The 21,385-nt window shown below is 37.1% G+C and overlaps 3 protein-coding genes across 3 annotated transcripts in view; 1 reads left to right on the forward strand and 2 right to left on the reverse strand.

Moving 5' to 3' along the window:
* Nucleotides 1-21,385, reverse strand: part of LOC135086941 (uncharacterized) — a 422,922-nt gene that overhangs the window by 238,043 nt on the left and 163,494 nt on the right. The gene's annotated exons all lie outside the window — the stretch shown is intronic.
* LOC135087077 (uncharacterized) lies at nucleotides 215-7,403 on the forward strand. Its single transcript, XM_063981921.1, has 3 exons — nucleotides 215-220; nucleotides 342-455; nucleotides 5,481-7,403. The coding sequence occupies exons 1-3, from the start codon at nucleotides 215-217 to the stop codon at nucleotides 7,401-7,403; spliced, it is 2,043 nt and encodes a 680-aa protein (XP_063837991.1).
* LOC135086774 (multidrug resistance protein homolog 49-like) overlaps nucleotides 17,840-21,385 on the reverse strand; it is a 33,011-nt gene continuing 29,465 nt past the window's right edge. Inside the window, exons 24-26 of the mRNA XM_063981563.1 lie at nucleotides 20,816-20,962; nucleotides 18,719-18,827; nucleotides 17,840-18,469 (exon numbers count right to left, since the gene is read on the reverse strand). Of these exons, the coding sequence (XP_063837633.1) occupies nucleotides 18,381-18,469; nucleotides 18,719-18,827; nucleotides 20,816-20,962 (345 nt within the window). The 3' untranslated portion in view covers nucleotides 17,840-18,380. The remainder of the gene's footprint in view (nucleotides 18,470-18,718; nucleotides 18,828-20,815; nucleotides 20,963-21,385) is intronic.

Raw genomic sequence — 21,385 nt, forward strand, 5'->3', positions numbered from 1 at the left:
TTGCTAGAATAGAAAGCATTAGCGGGTCGCAAACCGCGGGACGGTCAAGTCCGCTGCGGCACACTAGCGCGATCTGTTATCACCACTAGGAAACCAAACGGGCCCGAGCAGTTTCAAGACTTAGGTCGGCCACATTTCGACTAAGGGATGATGCATCTGTACTAGTATTATATTATCTGTGGTTTCAATGTAGCGTCAGTGATTCAATTCACACATGTTAGTGGGTACCTCATCATAGGTGGGTACTCTGTTCACGGAGCTTCAGTGATGCGTGGATACTTCCCTTCTATGATCTGATTTGTGATTCTTGATTTGATTTGTGCATAAATTGTTTATTCCAGGAGGCCATCCTGGACGTGTTATTGATGGACACGTCTGCGGACGAGGACGTGTGCATCAGCAAGCAGTTGTTAAGCGTCGGGCACGCCGACAGTCGCCCCGACGCCGCGACGCAGGTCAGTGTATCCCCCATATGAACCTCACTGATATTCATTTATTTTATTTATTAATTAATTAATTTATTAATTAATTAATTAATTAATTTATTTATTTATTTATTTATTTATTTATTTATTTATTTATTTATGTATTTATTTATTTATTTATTTATTTATTTATTTATTTATTTATTTATTTATTTATTTATTTATTTATTTATTAATTTATGTATTTATTTATTTATTTATTTATTTATTTATTTATTTATTTATTTATTTATCTATTTATTTATTTTATGGAAAACAAACTAAAATGCCTTACATAGTTTTCACAAATAGTATATCAAAATACAATCCAAAACAAATTATTTATTTAGCATGCTGTATAACAGTCCGATATAATAATATGAAAAAAGTTAAAACAATACAGAAAATAGGTACCTACCTACTAAAGCCATACCAAGATAGCAGAATATTAAGCAAAAACAGATACAGGCTTCCATTTTTTACCGGGAGAATGCTAAGTAATGTCGTCAAAGAATTCTTTATTACTTTGATTTTTGACGTAGTTTGGTCTCACAATATGAAAAAGGTCAAGATTTTCAGAAAAATAATTTTCCTATAAAAATCCTTACAAAAATTGAAAAAAAAATCAGAAAATGTTTCATATTTTAAAACTAAAAGCACTGGGAAGCTGACTAACATCATCATTTACTTACTTCCATTAAAACTGCGAAGAGAGGTCGCCGATCTTACCTTCCTACATACCTAATTAATGGTAAAATAGACTGCAGTGAGCTTCTGTCGCTTATTATAATCCAAAAAATAGCCCTCCTATCAAACCATTGCAATGCCTTAACTAGGTAGCTAAGTATTAAGCACACATGTATTAGGGGTCTAGCTAGACAAAGTGTAAATTATAATCGCAAACCAGTCGCAAAGTGGTCGAAAAGCCCCTTTTTTGTATGGAGTTTTGACGGATTCGATTTTCGATTCGATCAAAAAGTGCGTTTTGTCTAGTAGGGGGCCTGGTATTAGTGATAAGACCATGTACACTTAGTATGCAAATAAAAAATTTGAATTTGAAATTGAATCAAGTTACACGTGCCGATTTGTGCAAATATCAGGAGAAATTATCTCAGATTCCACATTGATGCATATGTTACGGTTAAGAGCCATTTTACATTTTCGTGCGAATTTATAAGATTTTGGAAGCATGAATTACTATCTTAAGCAACACCCAGAGATTATTTAATAACTGCGAAAGATAGGTCAATCCTTGGCGTTGACCATTAATGAAACGGATTTACTAAAACTCTTTTGCTTAATTCACAGTGCCCCATCTCCCACAACCATTTTACGAAAAAATTGCCGCAGACTCATTTTCAAAGTCCTGTATCTATTATTTATGCTCGTATAATAAGCTTAAAAATATATAGTAATCATCGGACATATATTCTTGTAGTCCATTAATGAAATAGATTCTTGAATTTCATTACCATTATTGAGTAAAATCTATAAATAATTTGGCAAATTTGAAGATTAACGTCACATTTTGATCGTGGTTTTTGGTTTAAAAACACAGCAATAACTGCAATAAAAGTTCCCAAAATAAAGAATATTCATTGTAGAATTGATTTCTACAGTTATTGTTTAAATATTAGTAACCACTTTGTCAAAATATTGATGTGAATATCAGTATAAATTACAATGCGCAAGCCGACATCGATTAGTATGGCGCGAGCGCCCGTCAAGGCAGGACCTGTGTCATTTTTCCCGCCGTGACGTTTACGTGCGTTCGTGTCGTGAAGCGGTGATTTGTACGGCGACCAAATACATTTGATACTATGCCGAGAGGCTGTTTCGAGTCGGCCGGTCGAGCAGAAATTGAAATGATGAATTTTAATTTCTTTGACGGATCTGGGTGTAACTATGTATAATATGTAGGTACCATGTATTTAATTTAATAAATAAATTATAAAAAAGTATATCCATTATGCTAGCACCCTTAACACAAGCATATTGGTTGCCTACTTTTGGACTAGATGGCGCTGTAAAATTGTCCAAAGATTTGTTTATTTATTTATCCGCTTTGAGTTTTGTTTCGTGAAGAAGAAAAAGAAGCGTTTTGTTTCGAGAGGGAAGCTTTGTTGTTAAATCTATACTAATAAAAGAGGAAAGATTTAATTGTTTGTTTGGAGGCAATAGGCTCCGAAAAAAAAATTCTTTCACGATTTAGAATCCTAATTTTTTTCTATGTAGGCTATAAAATATTTTCAAAAACTTTAGTCCAAAATCTTTGATAAAATTCGACGTTTAATAAATAAATTAGATAACATATTATTAATACTTTTATTTTCGGTACGGTTTTAGTACTTGTTTTTCAGAAATTCTACGATTTAACTAAACTTCTAAAGTGTTTATATTTTATGCATAATTTATTAACTTCTAAAATATACATAATATCCTATTGATAGATGACGTGCTTCGTATTTTATTAAAATTATTACCTGACTAGGTTAAAAAGGTGTGGAATGTTATTTTGGAGATAACTTGGTTCCATAGAAATATAGAGAGATGCTAAGTAATGCGCTGAGTTCGAAACTCAGTGTCGTATTAGAAATTCACACACACAAAGAAATCAAATTATGTGCTCATTATCCACTGCAGTATCAGTATTCAACGTCCGAATAATCTTTAGTACTATTCAAGCAATATAAACTGTTTACATAATGACGTCGCTACTGTCATCATTGCTTTCACAAGCAATATGTTCCAATTTGTCCCTTGTCACATTTCCCTTTAGTTTCTGTGATCTGTGCTTGTTTCTAAGTTGATATCAATGAAATATTCCTTAGTACTTTTGATTTAATTTTTTTTTTATTTTGACACGTGTTTGAAAAATCAAGGTCAGATTACAATAAAATAACAAGTGAAAACGTAACATTGCATTGCAACTCGCAATTTCGCAATATTGATGAGGAGATTCCATTGGAAAGTATGTATTCATTCCTAGGATTCCCCTAACACCATCAAATTCAAGAGAATTCAAGAGAGTGCAGTTTCCCATCTCATGCTTAGGGACCACGGTTTAAAATAGTGTGCTTGCATAGAGCCTGCAACGGGCAACCGCGTGCGCAGCTGCTCATACTAATTTTCGATACAAAAGCAAGTGTTGGCGCCCTCTGCCCTCACGAGTTTTAGCGGAGTGCCATAAGGTAGCGGGAGTAGACTTAATGGAAATCTATGCTTCTCCGACGACCAGTTGTATGTGGAATACTCCAGAGTATGCGCACACAATAGCCTGGTGATTTTAGCACCTGAAAGAAAAACAAAAAAGAAATCTGCGGCAGGTGTAGTGTTTTAATTTTGTTTTAGAAAGATCTCATAATTTTGTAAGTATTCAAATATTTAAACATAATAGTTTGTAGATTTTATATCAAAAAATATAATCATTTAACAAAATTAATTTTCTTAGAATATTTTAATTCTATTAGAACCATTTTCCACTTCATCGCAGAAGAAGTCGCGGGCAAAAAGCTAGTATGAAATATGTAGTATTGCCCGCGGCTTCACCCGCTTGAAATTTAGTTTGTCACAGATCGTCATAAATTATAGCCTATCATTGTTATTCTGGTCGACGCCAGGGATGGATGAGCGTCGCTGTAGCTGGCGACAGGGTCTTCTGGTTCAGGGTTCATGGCGTAGGTCTCAGGCAAAATGAAATCCACTCGTAGAAATTAATAAACTCATTGTATTCACGAAAATCACACACAGCACTAGAGTCGTATCGGAACTGAGTGAACCAAAGTTCTTGCGATAGGAACGTCCGACCCGAGTGATAGTTGAACACAGACTGCCTAGTACTGCTGTACTGTACTGTAAAGTTTCATCAAAATCTGTTCAGTAGTTTTTGCGTGAAAGTGTAACAAACATCCAGACATCCACACAAACTTTCGTATTTATAATATTAGTAAGACTAGTAAGAAGTAAGATAGTAAGATGAATTATTTTAGTTATTTGTTTACTTATAATAATATTTATTTATTTATTTCTTAGCTCTATCTGATAATGGATCTGGAGGAGATGCAATGGCCACCTCCGTAACAAAACAATAGAACCCTATGGAGTTTGGGCTTGTGCCTATTCGTGTTTCATTATGAATCGAAATATAAAGACATAATAAACTCTATTAAAAAGTTAAATTAATTTATCAAGTTTGAATACCTCATTCTACCTTAAAATTAATAACTTAAATCAAGTCTTAATACGGTCACGGCTCAAGATTTTTTTGTCCATTTCAGCGTTCTTTTTACTCTTTTGACGTTGCGTTGACAGCTTTTACCTAAATTCGCGCGGAATATTTTTGTGAAATGGCTCTTAATGTGATAAATTGAAAATTATGAATAATCGCCGGTTATTATAAATAATTACCGACAGGCTTGGTAAAAGTGATAAATTAATCACATTTATCAGTGATTATTTCATAATGTAACCTTAATACTAACAAATACCATAAAAGAAAACACCGGCTCGTGTACAGCGCTCATGTACAGCCTCACATTTTGAACGTTTTGATATCATATATTAATATTATTTGGCAAAATGAGTTTGGAATGTTTTTTGCATAACATTACTTTGCCATAATGCCTATAACACATTGATTTGATTTAAAGTGAAAAATAGGTTAAGGTGCGGCGGGGGTGGCCCTTGGGCCACCCCTAAGCCGCCTATTTAGTTTTATACACACATAAATGATCTTATATTAATCACATTTACCAACTCATGCGGTAATTATTCATAATAACCGGTGATTATTCATAATTTTCATATTTATCACTTTGACCGTAACACATATACCTACCACTAAATGGAAACTAAACTGTCTCATCTATTATTTGTTACATTTATGCTGTTTGTTTTCCATGAAAATAAATAAAAAGTCTGGACTCGTAACTCGAGCATGCATGTTAAGGTCTGCGACATTGGACCTCTTCCCCGTCGCCCTGACAGCGGTCATTGCAGAAGTCGTCGTTGTTGCAGAGATCGGACTTGTACCTCTTCCCGCAGTTCGCCGCGCTCGAGTCCGGCGCCACTCCCAACGTCTGCGAAATCCAAACCTGCCTGCGCGACGGCATCATGCTCGACTACGTGGAGGACTACCGCCGCCACGTGCCCGCCTGCCGGCCGCTGCACGAGCGCCCTGAGGCAGCAACGAGCAACGAGAGCTCGCCGTCGCCCGACGAGCAGCCGGAAACCTCGAGCGCCTCCCGGGCGCTTTGCGATCATCCACGTGCGCGCCCGATAGGCCCCCGCGACCCACGCAACGGGCCTTGCCCGCGTTGCTGCGACCCCCGCCTAGACCAGCGCGCTCCTTTCGATCCACCGCGCGATCCGTACAACGCTCCTAGCCCGCGCGCGCCCTCCGCTCCTCCACGTATGCGCCCGTTGGTCCCGCGTAATGTGCGCAGCGCCTCTAGCCCTCGACCCCCAATCTTACATCCACCGCGTTATCGCCGGAAGGGCTCTCTCGAACCGTACAACGCCACTAGCCCGCATTGTGACGGCCTCAGTGTAGATCCGTGGGCGCCCTGCGATTCTCCGCGTGGGCGCCCGATGAGCCCGCGCGAATCACGCAATGCCCCTAGCCAGCTTTGTGACGTCCCGCTAGTGCCCCGCGTGGCCTTACGCTCTCCACGCAACGCTCCTAGCACACGTTTCAACACGCCCCGAGTGTCCCAGGGCGATCCGCGGAACGCCCCTAGAACGCGTTGCGATGCTTCGCGTGCGCCACGCGCCGATCTGCTTGCGTCTCAAGGCGCCGTTCCGCGCCACCGGCCGCTCGATCCCAATCTGTCGATGCGCTCGTCCTCCAGCCCTCCAGAGTCCACTTCGTGCGGCAGACCGCCGGCGTCCGAAGCTCGTCCGATTCCCCCGAGCCCGCCTCCGTTCCGCGAGGCCCTGCGCGCTCAGTACAACGCCCCTAACCCACGTTGTGATGCCCCGCGTGTGCCACGCGCCGAACTGCTTGCATCTCAAGGCGCCGTTCCGCGCTACCGGCCGCCCGGTCTCAATCAATTGATGCGCTCGTCCGGCAGCCCGCCAGAGTCCGCCTCGTCCAGCGACTCGTCGGCGTCTGAAGCTCGTCCGCCTCCCCCGAGCCCGCCTCCGTTCCGCGAGGCCTTGCGCGCTGCGTGCAACGCCCCTACCCCACGTTCCGATGTTCCGCGTACGCCGCGCGCCGAACTGCTTGCGTCTCAAGGCGCCGTTTCACGCCACTGGCCGCTCGATCCCAATCTGTCGATGCACTCGTCCTCTAGCCCGCCAGAGTCCACCTCGTATGGCGAACCGCCGGCGTCCGAAGCTCGTTCAACTTCTCTGAGCCCGCCTCCGTTCCGCGAGGCCCTGCGCACCCCGTACAACGCCCCTAATCCACGTTGTGATGCCCCGCGTGTGCCCCGCACCGAACCGCTTGCGCCTCCAAGCGCCGTTCCGCGCTACCAGCCGCCCGGTCTCAATCGGTCGATGCGCTTGTCCGGCAGCCTGCCAGAGCCCACCTCGTGCAGTTTCTCGTTGGACTCTGTAACTCGTCCGACTCTCCCGAGCTTGAACCCGTCTGACGAGGTTCCGGCCCGGTCCCCGCCGCCAACGTACGGCGCTAGCGTAGGGCTCGGCGCCAGCGTGTTGCTGCCGATGGTGGATTGTGAGATTTTCCAGCTGTTGGGAATGGTCAATGTCAGCGCAGCGCGCTGGTACATGTCGAATGCGATATCGCGCGCGATGCCCACGGGCCAGACGTCGGCGTTACCAACGGCGTCCACGCTGAATTTGGCGCCACCGACATCCACGCCCAACTTAGCGCCGCCGGCGTTCATGCCGAATGTCGCGATGCCGGCGTCCACGCTGAACGTGGAGGCACCGGAGTACCAACCCGCCGGCGAACGCCCGCCGCCCGCGCCCTTCTAAAGGGTTCTTTCCCGTTCTTTTCTTTCCCTTCCCTTTCTGTTCCCGTTGCCGTTGCGGGCAAAAGATACGAGGGTGGATTGAAATATTCACGGTCTAACACATACATAGGCACTTGAACTATTAATGTAACTGACTTCATTCGATTTGTTTAGGTACTCTCTGGTTGTCACATTGTAAAAGAAGAACGGTCACGCCCCATACAAAAAAAACCCAGACCCGACAGAAACGAGACATACCTCAGTTTTTTTGTCATGTCTCAATTAGTTAAATTATATATTTTTTATATTCGAAATCTATGTAGCTATAACACCAAAATATTACCCTTTGTTTTTGTTCAGGCGTTATACAAAAACTAATACAAAATGCCTATTTACCACCAAAATTCGTAAATGTATGTCTATTACAGCTGCTATGGAATGTATCTATACATAGCCCGTATGTCATAACTTCTATACTAATTGAAATTTTTTCAAAAAGTAAAAATGTTTATCTTAATGTATCAAAACTATCTAAATCCAAAATTTGACCAGTTTTGAAGCAAGGGTTCAATGAGTGCCAATTTAAGGGTTAAAACGTAATGGGTTTACTATAGTAAACTCATTGTTACACATTTCTTTGCTTGTGTTTCTGGGTTTTGTTTCTATGAAGTTTTGGCCAAGTCTTTTGGTAATGTCTGTAAGCCTTTTGGCAATTTTTTGATCTGTTTTTTCTTATTCTATTAGGGGAAAGTAGTACGAGTTGATCCCCTGGGGTAAGATGATTCTTTGCGATTGTGCTGAAACCACTAACGTCATTTAGTTTCTTTAACTGGTAAAACATAGCTCTGGACACCTCCCCGCCTCAGTCAAATCGGTATGGTGGCGTGAGCGATACATCGAATTTGACGAGAAAAAAGAAAAATTGTGTACTTTTGATCTAAAATAGGCATGACTTTGAGCTTATGTTACTTTTATTCAAACAATGTTAAATGTAATTACTGTTGTCGTTAGACTTTCTATTATGTTTACTTTTAATATTTTGGCCATAAAAACATGGCCGCGTACTTGTAGATTATTTTAGCAAATATTTAACAAAAAGTGGGACTTGGGTCAAGATGATCCCTTCCTATATGTACGAGATGATCCCTGGGAATTAAAACAAAAAAGTGAATGGAGTAGGTAAAGGAAAGTGAAATAAAAGAAAGAGAACTTCATATAACTCACCCGAGTCTGAAGAAGATGATACTGAGTGGCTGTACTGAACAGAAAAGTTTTCAAGCGATACCAAGGGTGAAGGATGGATAAAATGTTATGCATGTGGAAAATGGGGCCATAAAGCATGTGCTGGGGTAGAGGGTGATAAAGCAGGTGAATTTATTTGTGATATATGCAACACAGCTCCAGCCAAAAAGTTTTTAAATTATTTAAACGCTTTTTAGCAGGTACTAAGAAAGATTAAGTTATTTTCGTAATTTAATTCGTAAATGTTTTACTTTTCTAACTTTTTAACGATTTGTTCGCATAATTAGGTACTCCGAAAGGAATACAACCAGAAAAGAATAGATCATAGAATAGAATCATAGGGATCATCTTACCCCTGCCAGGGGGATCATCTTACCCACAGGGGTGTACAAGATGATCACTTTGTAAAGTTTTGCAAAAAATGAAATATTTTAATGAAACCTCGATTAATTTCTGGTTTTGAGTATAAGGAAAGTTGGATAGATAACTAAACTAGTAGTAATCGTCTTTATTTTTGGTTTACCTTGAAAAATATGTATTTTACAGCGATTCCCGCTTAAGGGGATCATCTCGTACTACTTTCCCCTACTCTGTGTTTTACTAGTTTTAAGTAAGTGTAAAACTGAGCATATTGTTTCACAGCACCTGATTTTCTTAATATGCTCAGTATAAATTAATTAGTAACTAATCATTGTTATACTTAATACTTAGTGTAGGATACTTTGTATCTTAGGCTGAGTTGCAGCACCTAACTTTAACAGTACTTAACTATTACTGTGGTGGACTGCAGTGGACTGTATGCGTTTATGTGTGTTCGAGAGCACTGACTAGACGATGATGACTGCCGTTGAGAGCTTGCCCTTACTATGTCAGGCGTAGTAGGTGCTACTTGCAGGAATAAAACCGCTATTTCACTTGCTGAGAGTTCTCGCGTTTATTATTCGTTTCCTTTTCTCAGTTCTTGCTTCTTCAGATCACTTGTTGCTTGGAGCACTTGTTCTCTGAACTAAACTCTGAACTAAGCTCTGAACTAAGCTCTGAACTAAACTCTGAACTAAACTCTGAACTAAACTCTGAACTAAACTCTGAACTAAACTCTGAACTAAACTCTGAACTAAACTCTGAACTAAACTCTGAACTAAACTCTGAACTAAACTCTGAACTAAACTCTGAACCAAACTCTGAACTAAACTCTGAACTAAACTCTGAACTAAACTCTGAACCAAACTCTGAACTAAACTCTGAACTAAACTCTGAACTAAACTCTGAACTAAACTTTAACTCAACTTAAACTCAAACTTAACTCAACTTTAACTTAACTTAAACTTTAACTTGACTTAAACTTGTCTCCCGGAGCGCCTCGCTCCGTATTTTTAACCCATTTAGCCCTACCGTACCCTATGTGGTACGGTATCTTTTTGAAAATATTTCGAAGTACCAAATTGTTGTTAACTTGTAAAAATGATTGAGACAGTAAGCTTAAAGTGATTATTTTACATAAAAATATTTAAAAATATGTTTTAACAAGTGGTTTCGGAAATATTTATGAAATTCCTCGACAGAAAACCAAAAAAATATTTACAATGTAATTAAGAAGGTATAATTTCTTATTATTCATGGTAAATTATGTTATTTATCAATTTTATTTTAAAAATAGAGTAGGTACAATAGATATCATGACTACAAAAAAAATATTATTATGATTATTTTTATACGGTTTATTCCAGTCTAAAATAGGTGTACCCTATAAGGTACAGTAGGTCTATGCATGAGCAAATCATGCGAAAAAATAAAATTTAATTTTCATTATTTTTATTTGTTTTAGGCTATTGATACTTCAGTATAGTGCCACAACTCGTGAAAAAATTGATAATTTCAGCAAACAAAGCAATCTTGGTATTTTTCTACTGCTTTCTTGTCAGATGACCACTAATGATGATCAGACTGACGAAAATTTAGGCGATAAAGATAGTGTCAATGTAAATAATAACCCTCAGAGTTTTCTTCGATGGATTTGCTAAATTTCCATCGTCGTGTTGCTAAATGCTATTATGGATAGCACTAAACGTAACAAATCAGAAGAAGCCAAGTCTTCTTTAGCTATCCTCACTAACTTCGGAGAAGGTAGGAAAAAAGAACCAAATGTGGTTAGTATCACAGAAAACGTCTTACAAGATATGCCAAGTGTGATACTAGTGATTATGTGATTTTATTTTTATTTTATATCATACAAAAATAAATAAAAATCTTCTTTGAACAACGACTATGGTTTGCATGCTTATAGACCTACTGTACCCTATATGGTACGGGCTCCCCACGGCCCCCTATTTATGGATTATTTTTTTAAATATTTTTTTCATGGTTTTTAGGCTTCCTTTTGTAAGTTTTTACTGAAAAATCCATTTTTATTTAGAAAAATAATTATCGGTCTAAATGGGTTAAGGTCCCGGGCTATATCCATATTATCCATCCCTTTGTCTCCCGATATTCCTGTCTCTGTCTCTCATGTTCTGGACCATAGGTTCGAAGCGAGAGGTCCGATGTTGCCGTCCTGTTTCTTTTTCTCTCGAATATTCCAGAAGTGTGTGGAAGAGTAATTGATGTGCAAGCGAGATGACAAATAATGTGAGAAAGAGATGGAATGCTATTTCTAATCGACTCTAATTGATTATTTTACAACATTTTCTGACTGTTAACGTTGCTAATCAATTCTAATTAATAATTGACATACTTTTGACGTTTATCAAAGTTAAAGTAAGATGGTGCAACCCAGCCTTATTATTGTCTATTTATATTATGTGGATGGACAGGGTGGTATTGGAAAGAAACATGCATTTTTGTGACGAATAAATAAAATGGTACTAATCCACAAATAACAACTATTTATTTATTTACTTTACCTACTTTAATAATATACAGTTGTTTTAAACCTTATTAACAATTAGCTTACATAAATTATAATAATAAGATAAAGTTTAGAACGCAAACTTATACGTCGTACACAACTGCTACGCTACATTTTCATTACTGCTTGAGGAACTAGGACTGAATTATACGCGTACTAAAGTCTTAATGTAGTCCTACTTATGTTAAAAACTAAGCTGAACTGGGGATATTTTTGGTTATATTTTGGCCTTACTATCTATAATATGGCAAGGGTTTACAATACGATTTAGTAGCGATGACGAGGTCCACCGGCAGAGTCCGGCGTTAGTTGTTAAAAACCATGAACATAGAATACTACGACCTAGGATATGGCACCGTACCTAAAATAAAAAATCGAACATATTTTCATGATAATACTGATCGTGCCTGCCTGGGGTTTAGTCATTGGTCTCCAGTACAGCTCTTTTACCGTTTGTTCTTTTATACATTTAGCTTCTCTTATATCGTTAAAAGAAGTGAGAGAACGCATTGTCATTGACATCTCTCTGATTAATGACTTTCCACGCGATCTTTAGGTAGAACCAGCATCAAAACAAAACTCAGACTTAAAATTACTAATGATTAAAATAACGGGTCCACCAGTTTTGGTGTACCTATCTCTTGTTCTCTTTGTGGTATTTTATTATAAATTTCCGCCCGCGGCTTCGCCCGGGGTTTTCCCGGAAATTATTCGAATTCTTCTCGCCGTAAGAACCATCCTTGGACTTCACCGAACATTTAAAAAAAGAATTGGTAAAGTGGAGAAGTATCATTTTTTTTTAATAAAACTTGAAAATCTAATAATAATATAGAAGAATCATGAAAATATTATCTCTACAAATAAAGAAGTTACAGAGCCGGCACAGCCGGTGACGTCACGGCACTCGTTCGATGTAAGTACAGTCTCGGAATGAAAAGGTTCATCACCTTAGTGTCGGTTTTCGCTTGCACTAGGTACTGTGAGAGTCAAACCTGCCAACATAACCGTGCAAGAAACAGTGCTGCTAACATTTAAATAAATATGACGTTTGCTAACGAATAAGGTTTTGCTTGTTTATTTTTCTATCCCATCAGTGCAATGCTACAAAATGTAGTTTTTTTTTATTTAATAGATAATGGCAGGTTGAACCAACAAGAAGGTTTAGTTTATCAATCATAATAATCTTCTTGACAAGTTAAATCGTCAAACAACTTTGATCTGAATAATTTTGAACTTTACTGACGAACAGTTAAAGATTATTTTCTCTAACTCGAGATTATTCTGTAACATAGTTTCAAAAGGTAATATCGATACCTCTGGGCTCAAAGGTCGTAAAGGACAAAATACCGAAAATGAGTTATTTATACACTTTTACTCAGAATTTAATTCTCTATCGATCTGTATATTTAGTTTGTCGAAATTCCCAAAAAAAGTGCCTTTACGACCCATCATATTTGATAAGCTAAACAGAATTCATCGTGAAAATTGGGATGTAAATACCATTTGATTTTTTAGTACAGTTACCATGGTAGTAAAAAACAAGTAAACACAAATTTTTGGGCGTATAATGTACATGTAGTATATCTATTGTCCTATACAACCTTACATTTTCATACCCAAGTCTAAATAATTTGTCCTTTACGCCCTTAGATTATCTAAACAAATATTTTAAAAATCTACACAGTGAGGATATTAAAATAACTGTGAAGGTAAATTTTATAGACGTTTCTTATAGTATTTAAGTATGTGCGTTTGGAACAAATGAAAGAACCTAAAAAATCATCAAAAATATATAATAAAACTATTTTAGAGTGTAACATTTATGTGATTTGTACATATAAAATGATGACATCTACCCACATCGGGTAAAGTAATGTTGCTTTTTATTATTTCTCATATTTGAAGAAACTAGGTATTTGTCAGGTATAAGATAATTAGTAAAAGATGATTTAAGAAAATAAAAACATGCTATAAAATAACGTATTACCTAATTAAGTTAGGATAGTCATCATAAAAATTGAAAAAATGAAATAGCTAGATTTGTTAAAAATATTATGAAAAAAAAAGTCACCTTACTGTAGTACCTTAGGTGTCATTATTTTGTATGCACAAATCACACAAATACTACACTTTACAATTATTTTTAATGATTTCCTAGTAATTTTGACTAACGCTCTTAATCAAAACCACTTTTGAGTTTTGACTGTTACAATTATAATAAATTAGTATAGTTTCTAAAGTTATTTGGATCAGCTAATAAATAATAACTAGTAGGAAAAATATTTACACAACATGGGAAAATATATGTTAATCTACTAAAAAGCGTGAATGCAGTTTTTTCGAAGTTATATTTTTATATTAAAAATAATTGGCTTTTAAAAACGGTATTATGTAGGAGTAAAGAAAGTGGATGTACTTTACTGGGATGAAAATCTTCCTACTTGTAATCTTACTTACCTAACTTTTCTACTTTAATACCAAGTACAATGACATAATTTTAAGCTACTATGAATTAATAATGTTTAATTTATTTAGAATTTAGAATAATAATTATTCTAAATTCTTATTAAATAATATAATAAATAATTAATATAGTTTGGTTTTCGTTTGTCCTAAATAATTCTATTCTATCTGCATTATCATAAGGTCAACTGGTGGACAGACTGCCCTATGGATTGAAATCCGCTATTTGTAGTTTTTCGAAACAATAATAATGATTAAATAAATAAATAAAATTAAATTGGTTTCGGTTTTTCCTATAAAGTAGACATTTTTGAAGTTTTATTTAAAAGCATCATAATATTTTTTTTTCTAAATTAGCTTTTATATCGGAAATAGTTTCTTCTAGTTCGAACTAGTTCGAAGATATCAAAACTTCTACTTAAATAGTTTCATAAATTGTGTGCATTATATTATGAAGCTCCGGAAATTCATTTTATTTCATTTAAAAGACCATAATTCATTAAAAATATGTGAAGAAATGGTATATTACATATGAAATACCATAAAATATTAAATATTTAAGCTAAATCATCAATTTACCCTTTCATAATACCTTACCTGGATGTCCCGTTACGACCCATGAAAACCTACAAAACTATGTAAATTGTCATTTATTACCTTAGTTTTGTAGTTTTGTGAAATAAAAATAGACTTACGTCCTGAGTAACTTGCCTAGGACGAATATTTGAGGGGCGTAAAGGTCTTTTTATTGTAATTTTGAGGGCGTAAAGGAAATCTATCTCAGTAAATACAGTTCTAGTCCAGTTTTTCAATACATCTTCGGAAAATGCTGTGAATTCTAAGCACTTTCTTCATTAGTCATAATTTAATAGCTCAAAAAACAAAAAAGTTATCGTCGAATAAAAAAATAAAAAAACGTTTTTTGCTTCTCCTGAAAAGTCGTACTTTGTCCTTTACGACCTTTGAGCCCAGAGGTATCGATATGTGCTCGCGATTCGTTGAAGGAATCAATTTGAAAACTGACGAACCTTTTCATTCCGTGACTGTACAAACAGTGATTCACCACTGGTCCAGTGCTGTTGACAGATTCATTTTTTTTAATTTAATATTTTTTAATTTTTAGCCAGTGTTACTCTCAAGATTATATCTTAGTAAAATTTTGTAACCTTTCTTTAACATATGCCAGACCTGGCCATATACCTACAAAAAGAAGAAGAAGACTTTGACATAAAGTGTCATTCTCGGCAATGCGCCAGGAGTGGTAAGCATTGTGGTTGAAACTTGAATAGGTGGCGCACCACCTAAGGTAAACGGCTACTAGTTCGTGATAGTACGTAAGTTCGTAAGTTTTTTTTCTAGCTCAAATAATAAGCAAATGGAATATTATTCATAAAAACTATTCATTACTACAAAATCTCTATTATTTAAGCTATCTAAAAAACCAAGTACCAACATTGTGGCGCCAAAAATGAGAGCAATACGAAGCTTCAAACTCTCAGAGAGCCAAAAACATCCGTGCGGCTTGCAAAGGTTGCTCTCACCGTTAGGTTAGCGCTCCAACTTCTTAAGCTTATAAAAAGGCGAAGGAACGTCCATTTAAATAAAACTTGTAATAGTGGTTTCATGTGTTCCTTGACAATTGATTTGGCTTAGAAAAAAGTTATATGAAAACGTAGAATTCCTTTAAAATTGCGATTAATTGACTCACGAAATAGCGTACATATTATTTTTCGGGTGTCCCCTATTTCGTGATACTACCGATTCAAGGATATTATGGATAACATTTTGATGCTTGGTTTTTAAATAATTATTTATGATAATTTAAATGTAAGTTATGAAACCAATAATGCATTTATTTAAGTTTCTCATGACCTAAATTCGGTATATGTTTCGTTCACTAGAATTTGTATGACACGAGTCTGAAGTTCACTTAAATGACCAATTTTAAGATAAATTAGCATAAGTAGTACCAGCAGTGTTGCCAACCCGAATTTTCGAAAATTGGTAGATTATGTGCCAATTGTTGGTAGAAGTTGGTAGAATGTAAAATGCAAAATTGGTAGATCTACCACCTCAACTTAGAAAAAAAATTAAGATTCATAAAACCATGGAATAGAAAGTATTTGCATGTTTATTTAAAATAAATCTTCCACCGGCACACTTTAGATCACACCTACATGATTTACAATAAAAATATCCTTCACCCTTATTACTTTCTTGAAGCCAACCTGCAAATTCCTTATCTTTCTCCCATAATTTTGAATATTTCGCAACATAGCAAGCTTAACACACACACACACACACACACACAATCCAAATCCAAACGACACACAGATCATCACAGATGAGAGAGAAATAAATAATTACCACAGATTTTTTTATAAACTTGGCTTCACACGTTTGGGCCACAGACTAAGTAGTAAGAAGAGAACAGGGTGGCTAATGAGGGCTATCGTTTTTATACTTAACAGTTGGCACCCCTGGCGATTGACAGGACCTTACTCTACAGTGGCGCCAACTGGTGAGCGCTAAAACGATAGCCTTATTGTCGGGTTATAGACGCGACATTGTGGTGATATGTGTAAATTTAAAAAATAGGTAGATTTTAGGTCTAGGGTGGTAGATAGGTAGACTGAAGTGAAAAGTGGTAGATCTACCAAAAAGTTGGTAGATATGGCATCACTGTACCAGCATAATTTTGGTTTTATTTCGATTTATTTTATTTATCTTTGTTTATTTGTATTGTATATGGGATAGATAATAGTTAACTGACACATTTTGACAATAATCCATGAATTTTACTTGGAGAATTTGGAATAATCAGTATCACGAAACAAGGAACCGTATTATTGTTACTTTTTTCCAAGTTCGTGATATATAAATGTATGGTGTTAGGTACTTTTATGACACATACCATCAAAGAAATCGACATATTTTTTAGTTTTTAATACTTACCTACCTAAGAAATTAATTAATTACTTACTTTTTATTATGAGTCATTGGCGTATCTGGGGTTATTTTCAGGGGGGGGGGGGGGGGCTACCCTCAAGCTCAAACAGCTTCAGGGGTGGGAATATGGGGAGAAGGGGGGGAGGGGGTTAGTCCCCCCTTCCTCCCCATAATCCCACCCCTGGCATCTAATGGCTTGTGTAAATATTTTCACATACTTATCGTTACAAATAACCAAATCAAAATTTTATGGGTACGAAGAGGGGGCGGGGGGGTATGGCCCCCCACATTTCTAATGGTTAAATAAATATTTTCACATATCGCTAGAAATAACAAATCAAAATTTTATGGGTACGAAGGGGGGGGGGGTAAGTTCCCCCCCCCCCCTACATTTCTAATGGTTATATAAATATTTTCACATATTGTTAGAATTAACAAATCAAAATATTATAGGTACGTAGGTACGTTCCTACTAGTACGTACGTAGTACGTACGTACCTAGCTAGACTCACATTATTTCTTATGAATATTTCAGGTAAGTAATATCGTCAATTTCACATAATAATAATTTTAAATTTATTAAACCCTTAATCATTATTAAAATATCCAAACTGGATGCATAAAACCTTATCCCGAAATAGGGGACATGAGTTCACGAACTTAGAAACAGAGCAAAATTTTGTCACGAAACAGGATCCAAACAAGAGGTCCACAGAACAATTAATATAAAAAAAAGTTCAAAGTATATAACTATAAATTATGTATTAACTTACTGTCAAAAGACCAAAGTTTAGCATAAAAAAGTTTTCATACTGATATCATGCTTGGTTATTTTTAAATAAAATGTTAAAGTCGTAAGAGCCTTAATATACCGAAGTAGGGGGCACTTACCTTATGTTTGAGTTCCACGTGAAAATATGTAGGTAATTTAAATAATTAATTTATCTGCTATTTCTTGATGGATTTGAAAAAAACCTTCACCGTCTTTTTAGTTTTGGTCTATATTTTAATCCCATTCAGTGAAATAGTTATAATGTTTTCAACATCACGAAACTTTTCCATTGGTCTAAACGTTGTTGAGTTATGCGCTTACCAACACATTTTGCGATTCATTTTTATATGTATTATGGATTACCGAAATAATAACCTAAGTAATGAATATTCATTATGTATTGAGATTATTATTCGAGATATCAAAAAACTCTTCTCTGTTTAAGTACGCGGGTAAGTACAGGGAAGTGGTATTGGTAATATCATGCAAGATCTAACAACGAGGTAAGTATTCCTCGAAGCGCAACCATAAGTTGCAGTGATACTTTTTATTCATCCTAGTAAACGTAAAGTTTAAAATATTTGTAAACTTTATTAGGTGCGCCTTAAAATGGGTGAGCTTCGGAATACCTCCTAATAACAGATTTCATGCTCATCTTTGATATGAACTCAAGCGACGTTTTGTCCTCTACACATGCGCCAGTACATTCCTTTAGCCGCCACCAGCTCCGTATGAGTGCCGCGCTCGACGATTTTCCCTGGTAAAGAAACAATAAGTAGGTAAGTACCTAACTAAAGTTTCCTATCTGTTAAGGCTGATTTACATGTATTAACTTGTTAAGTAGGTAACAAAAATTTCAAGTGCAAGTTAATTAAGGCTAAGTTGCACCACCAAACTTTGACCGTAATTATAACGTTATTTTTGTATAAAGTTTGACACATTTTTGATGTTTGTCAAAGTAAGATGGTGCAACTCATCCATTACCTATAGATAAGTGTCAGCTTACCTTTATCTACCACGCAAATGAGGTCTGCGCCCTTGACTGTGGAGAGGCGATGTGCTATCGTTATACAAGTACGCCCTTTGGCCGCTTTCTCTAGAGCTTCGGTTACCGCCTGTAACAAATTAATCATTTCTTATTAAATACACACCCACCTACTTAATCCTTGGTCGCGCAGTCGAGCGCCTTCAGATTTATGTTATGGTGTTCCTTTCTCCCGCCGACTATTAACCTTTTTTTACGTCGGTAAATACTTTGACGGGATTTGATCATGTCTCCACGACGCATAGCTTGCGAGAATTAAGTAAGCGAAAAACCGAAAAATGGAACCTTCAAACCTCCCTCTCCCCCCGCCTTCTCAAGGGCTAAGGGGGACTTTTGATATTTCACTTTTAACTATTAAAGTCGTCTTTATTTACTGGAATAAGTATAGGTAATAAGTATATCCTATAATCCACAGATCATAGAAACTAAAAGGAGATGTGAAAAGGGGGCGGGGCCAGTGCCGCCGCAATTCGCCCAAAAACCGAACACATCGCTCACGACTAGGGTTTCTGATTTCTCGACCTATTTTCTTTCTCGAGTTTCGGGAATTCTCGAGGCCAAAGTCTCGAGTTTTCTCGGGTCTCGAGTCTTTTAATGAAAACTGTCGAAATCGGTTGAAATTTAATAAAAACACAGGTTTTTTAATCGAATTATTTACCTACTTTTATTGCACAACAATCAATATTAGAATTTAGTACCACTTATTTTGGCAAGGAATGAAACGAAAAATAAAATCTTCTTTCATAATTAATATTAACTAATAATCATAACAAAAGTCAGAAAGTTGCGTGTACTTTAAGGATAAATAACAATAAAATTCTGGAGCTACAATTGAATCACTTGTTTTCCAAAGAACACAAGTCCAAATAGCAAAATTACGATAAATAGTTTTTTTTATAAACAAAAAATCTTTGTGATAAATTTTTTTTTTTTTAAATAACGACTTGAATGAACTTTACGAGAAGGCACGAGTACCTAACCTAACAGAAAGTTATCAAATTTTTCAGTCTTTAAATCAGTCAGAGTTAAACATACATAATAAATATAGCATACTCGTTGGTGAACATTATTACTTAGTTTCGATTGAGATTATTACTTGCAAATCAAATCAGTTAAAAAAGGAAAGACTAGGCCAGTCTAAAAGAAACGTTAACATATTAAATAATTAAAAACTTACTTTTGTCTAAGAAAATAGGCTTTCAAGAATATTAAAGCTTCAAAATCGAAACTCGAGAATTCTCGAGCTCCGGTCATTTTTTTCTCGTCTCGAATGAAGCCAAATTTCTCGAGTTTTCTCGAGTTCGAGAAAGCTCGAGCAGAAACCCTACTCGCGACAGCAATGATGACAGCAGCGACGTTACAGTTTACATTGCGAAGTACTACAGATTATTCAAACGTTGAGTACTGATACCGCAGTGGATAATGAGCACATTCAAACTATCGTTACTTGCACTAAACGTCACTGCGTGCGTATGTAGTGGTGCTGCATTACATTACTTGCAACTTGGTAGGTATGCGAACGAATAGCCGCACTGAATGCAATGTGTGCATGACTCACATTCTTCGCGACGTATTGTTTTTATTTTGATTACTTTGTGTGTGTTAATTTCTAAAGCGACACTGGGTTTAGAACTCAGCGCATTAGTCGGCATCTCTCTAGATCTCTATGTTATAATCAAACTGTAATTTTAATTTTATGTTCCAACCAAATAAATGTTTTTTTCTTTTCCTCGCGATTATGTACTGTGTAGTAGTGTACATTGGCGTATCTAGGGTAATTTTCCAGGGGGGCCTGGTTCCTGACATGACATGATACCTCCTCCCCGACCCCCCCGCCTGAGTATGTAAAGCCCGGTCCGTGAGCACGTGGAATTTGGTCCAATGACCCCTAACTTATCGCTTGCGCGTAATTATATTGCTGTCGCGACTGTGCGACTGGCACCCGCAGTAAGTGTGCGAGCGCGATAGCAACATAATTACGCGCGAGCGATAAGGATGGGTAGCTAGGGGTCATTGGACAAAATTCTACGTGCTCACGGACCAGGCTTTAGTCCTTACCCTTTCGCTGCTAGCATCGAGCGCAGAGGTGGCCTCGTCGAGCAGCAGCAGGCGCGGCGAGCGGATGAGCGCGCGGGCGATGCACACGCGCTGCTTCTGACCGCCCGACAGCTGGGCGCCGCTCGCGCCCAAGTTCGTGTCGTAACCCTACATTCAAATTCATCTAAATATACAGTGTGTCCGGGCATGTAGTGATCAAACGTTAAGGGCGTAATCTATGGACAATTTTATCGACGAAATTTGCAAATAAGTAAGAAAATTACAAGGATTTAAGTTTTTAATTTTTAGTTTTCACCTCTTCCTTCAAAAACAAGTGGATGCGTGGGTTAACACTAATAAGCAAATATTTTATATCATGCGATAGCCAATAACATTTTCTATCCTATTAGTAGAAGTAGAAAGCAGACACAACTTTCATACAATTTAAGGGAGTAAGAATGGATTTAATTAGAAAAAAACATGACTTTTTTAACTTCTTAACATATTACATTATTATGGACCTAAGTTGGTTGGTATTTTTGAAAGCATGCAAAGATGTCGCTTACGGTATGGTGAAGTCAGAAATTTGAT

Source organism: Ostrinia nubilalis, chromosome Z (assembly GCF_963855985.1).
Source record: "Ostrinia nubilalis chromosome Z, ilOstNubi1.1, whole genome shotgun sequence".
Lineage (NCBI taxonomy): Eukaryota > Metazoa > Arthropoda > Insecta > Lepidoptera > Crambidae > Ostrinia > Ostrinia nubilalis.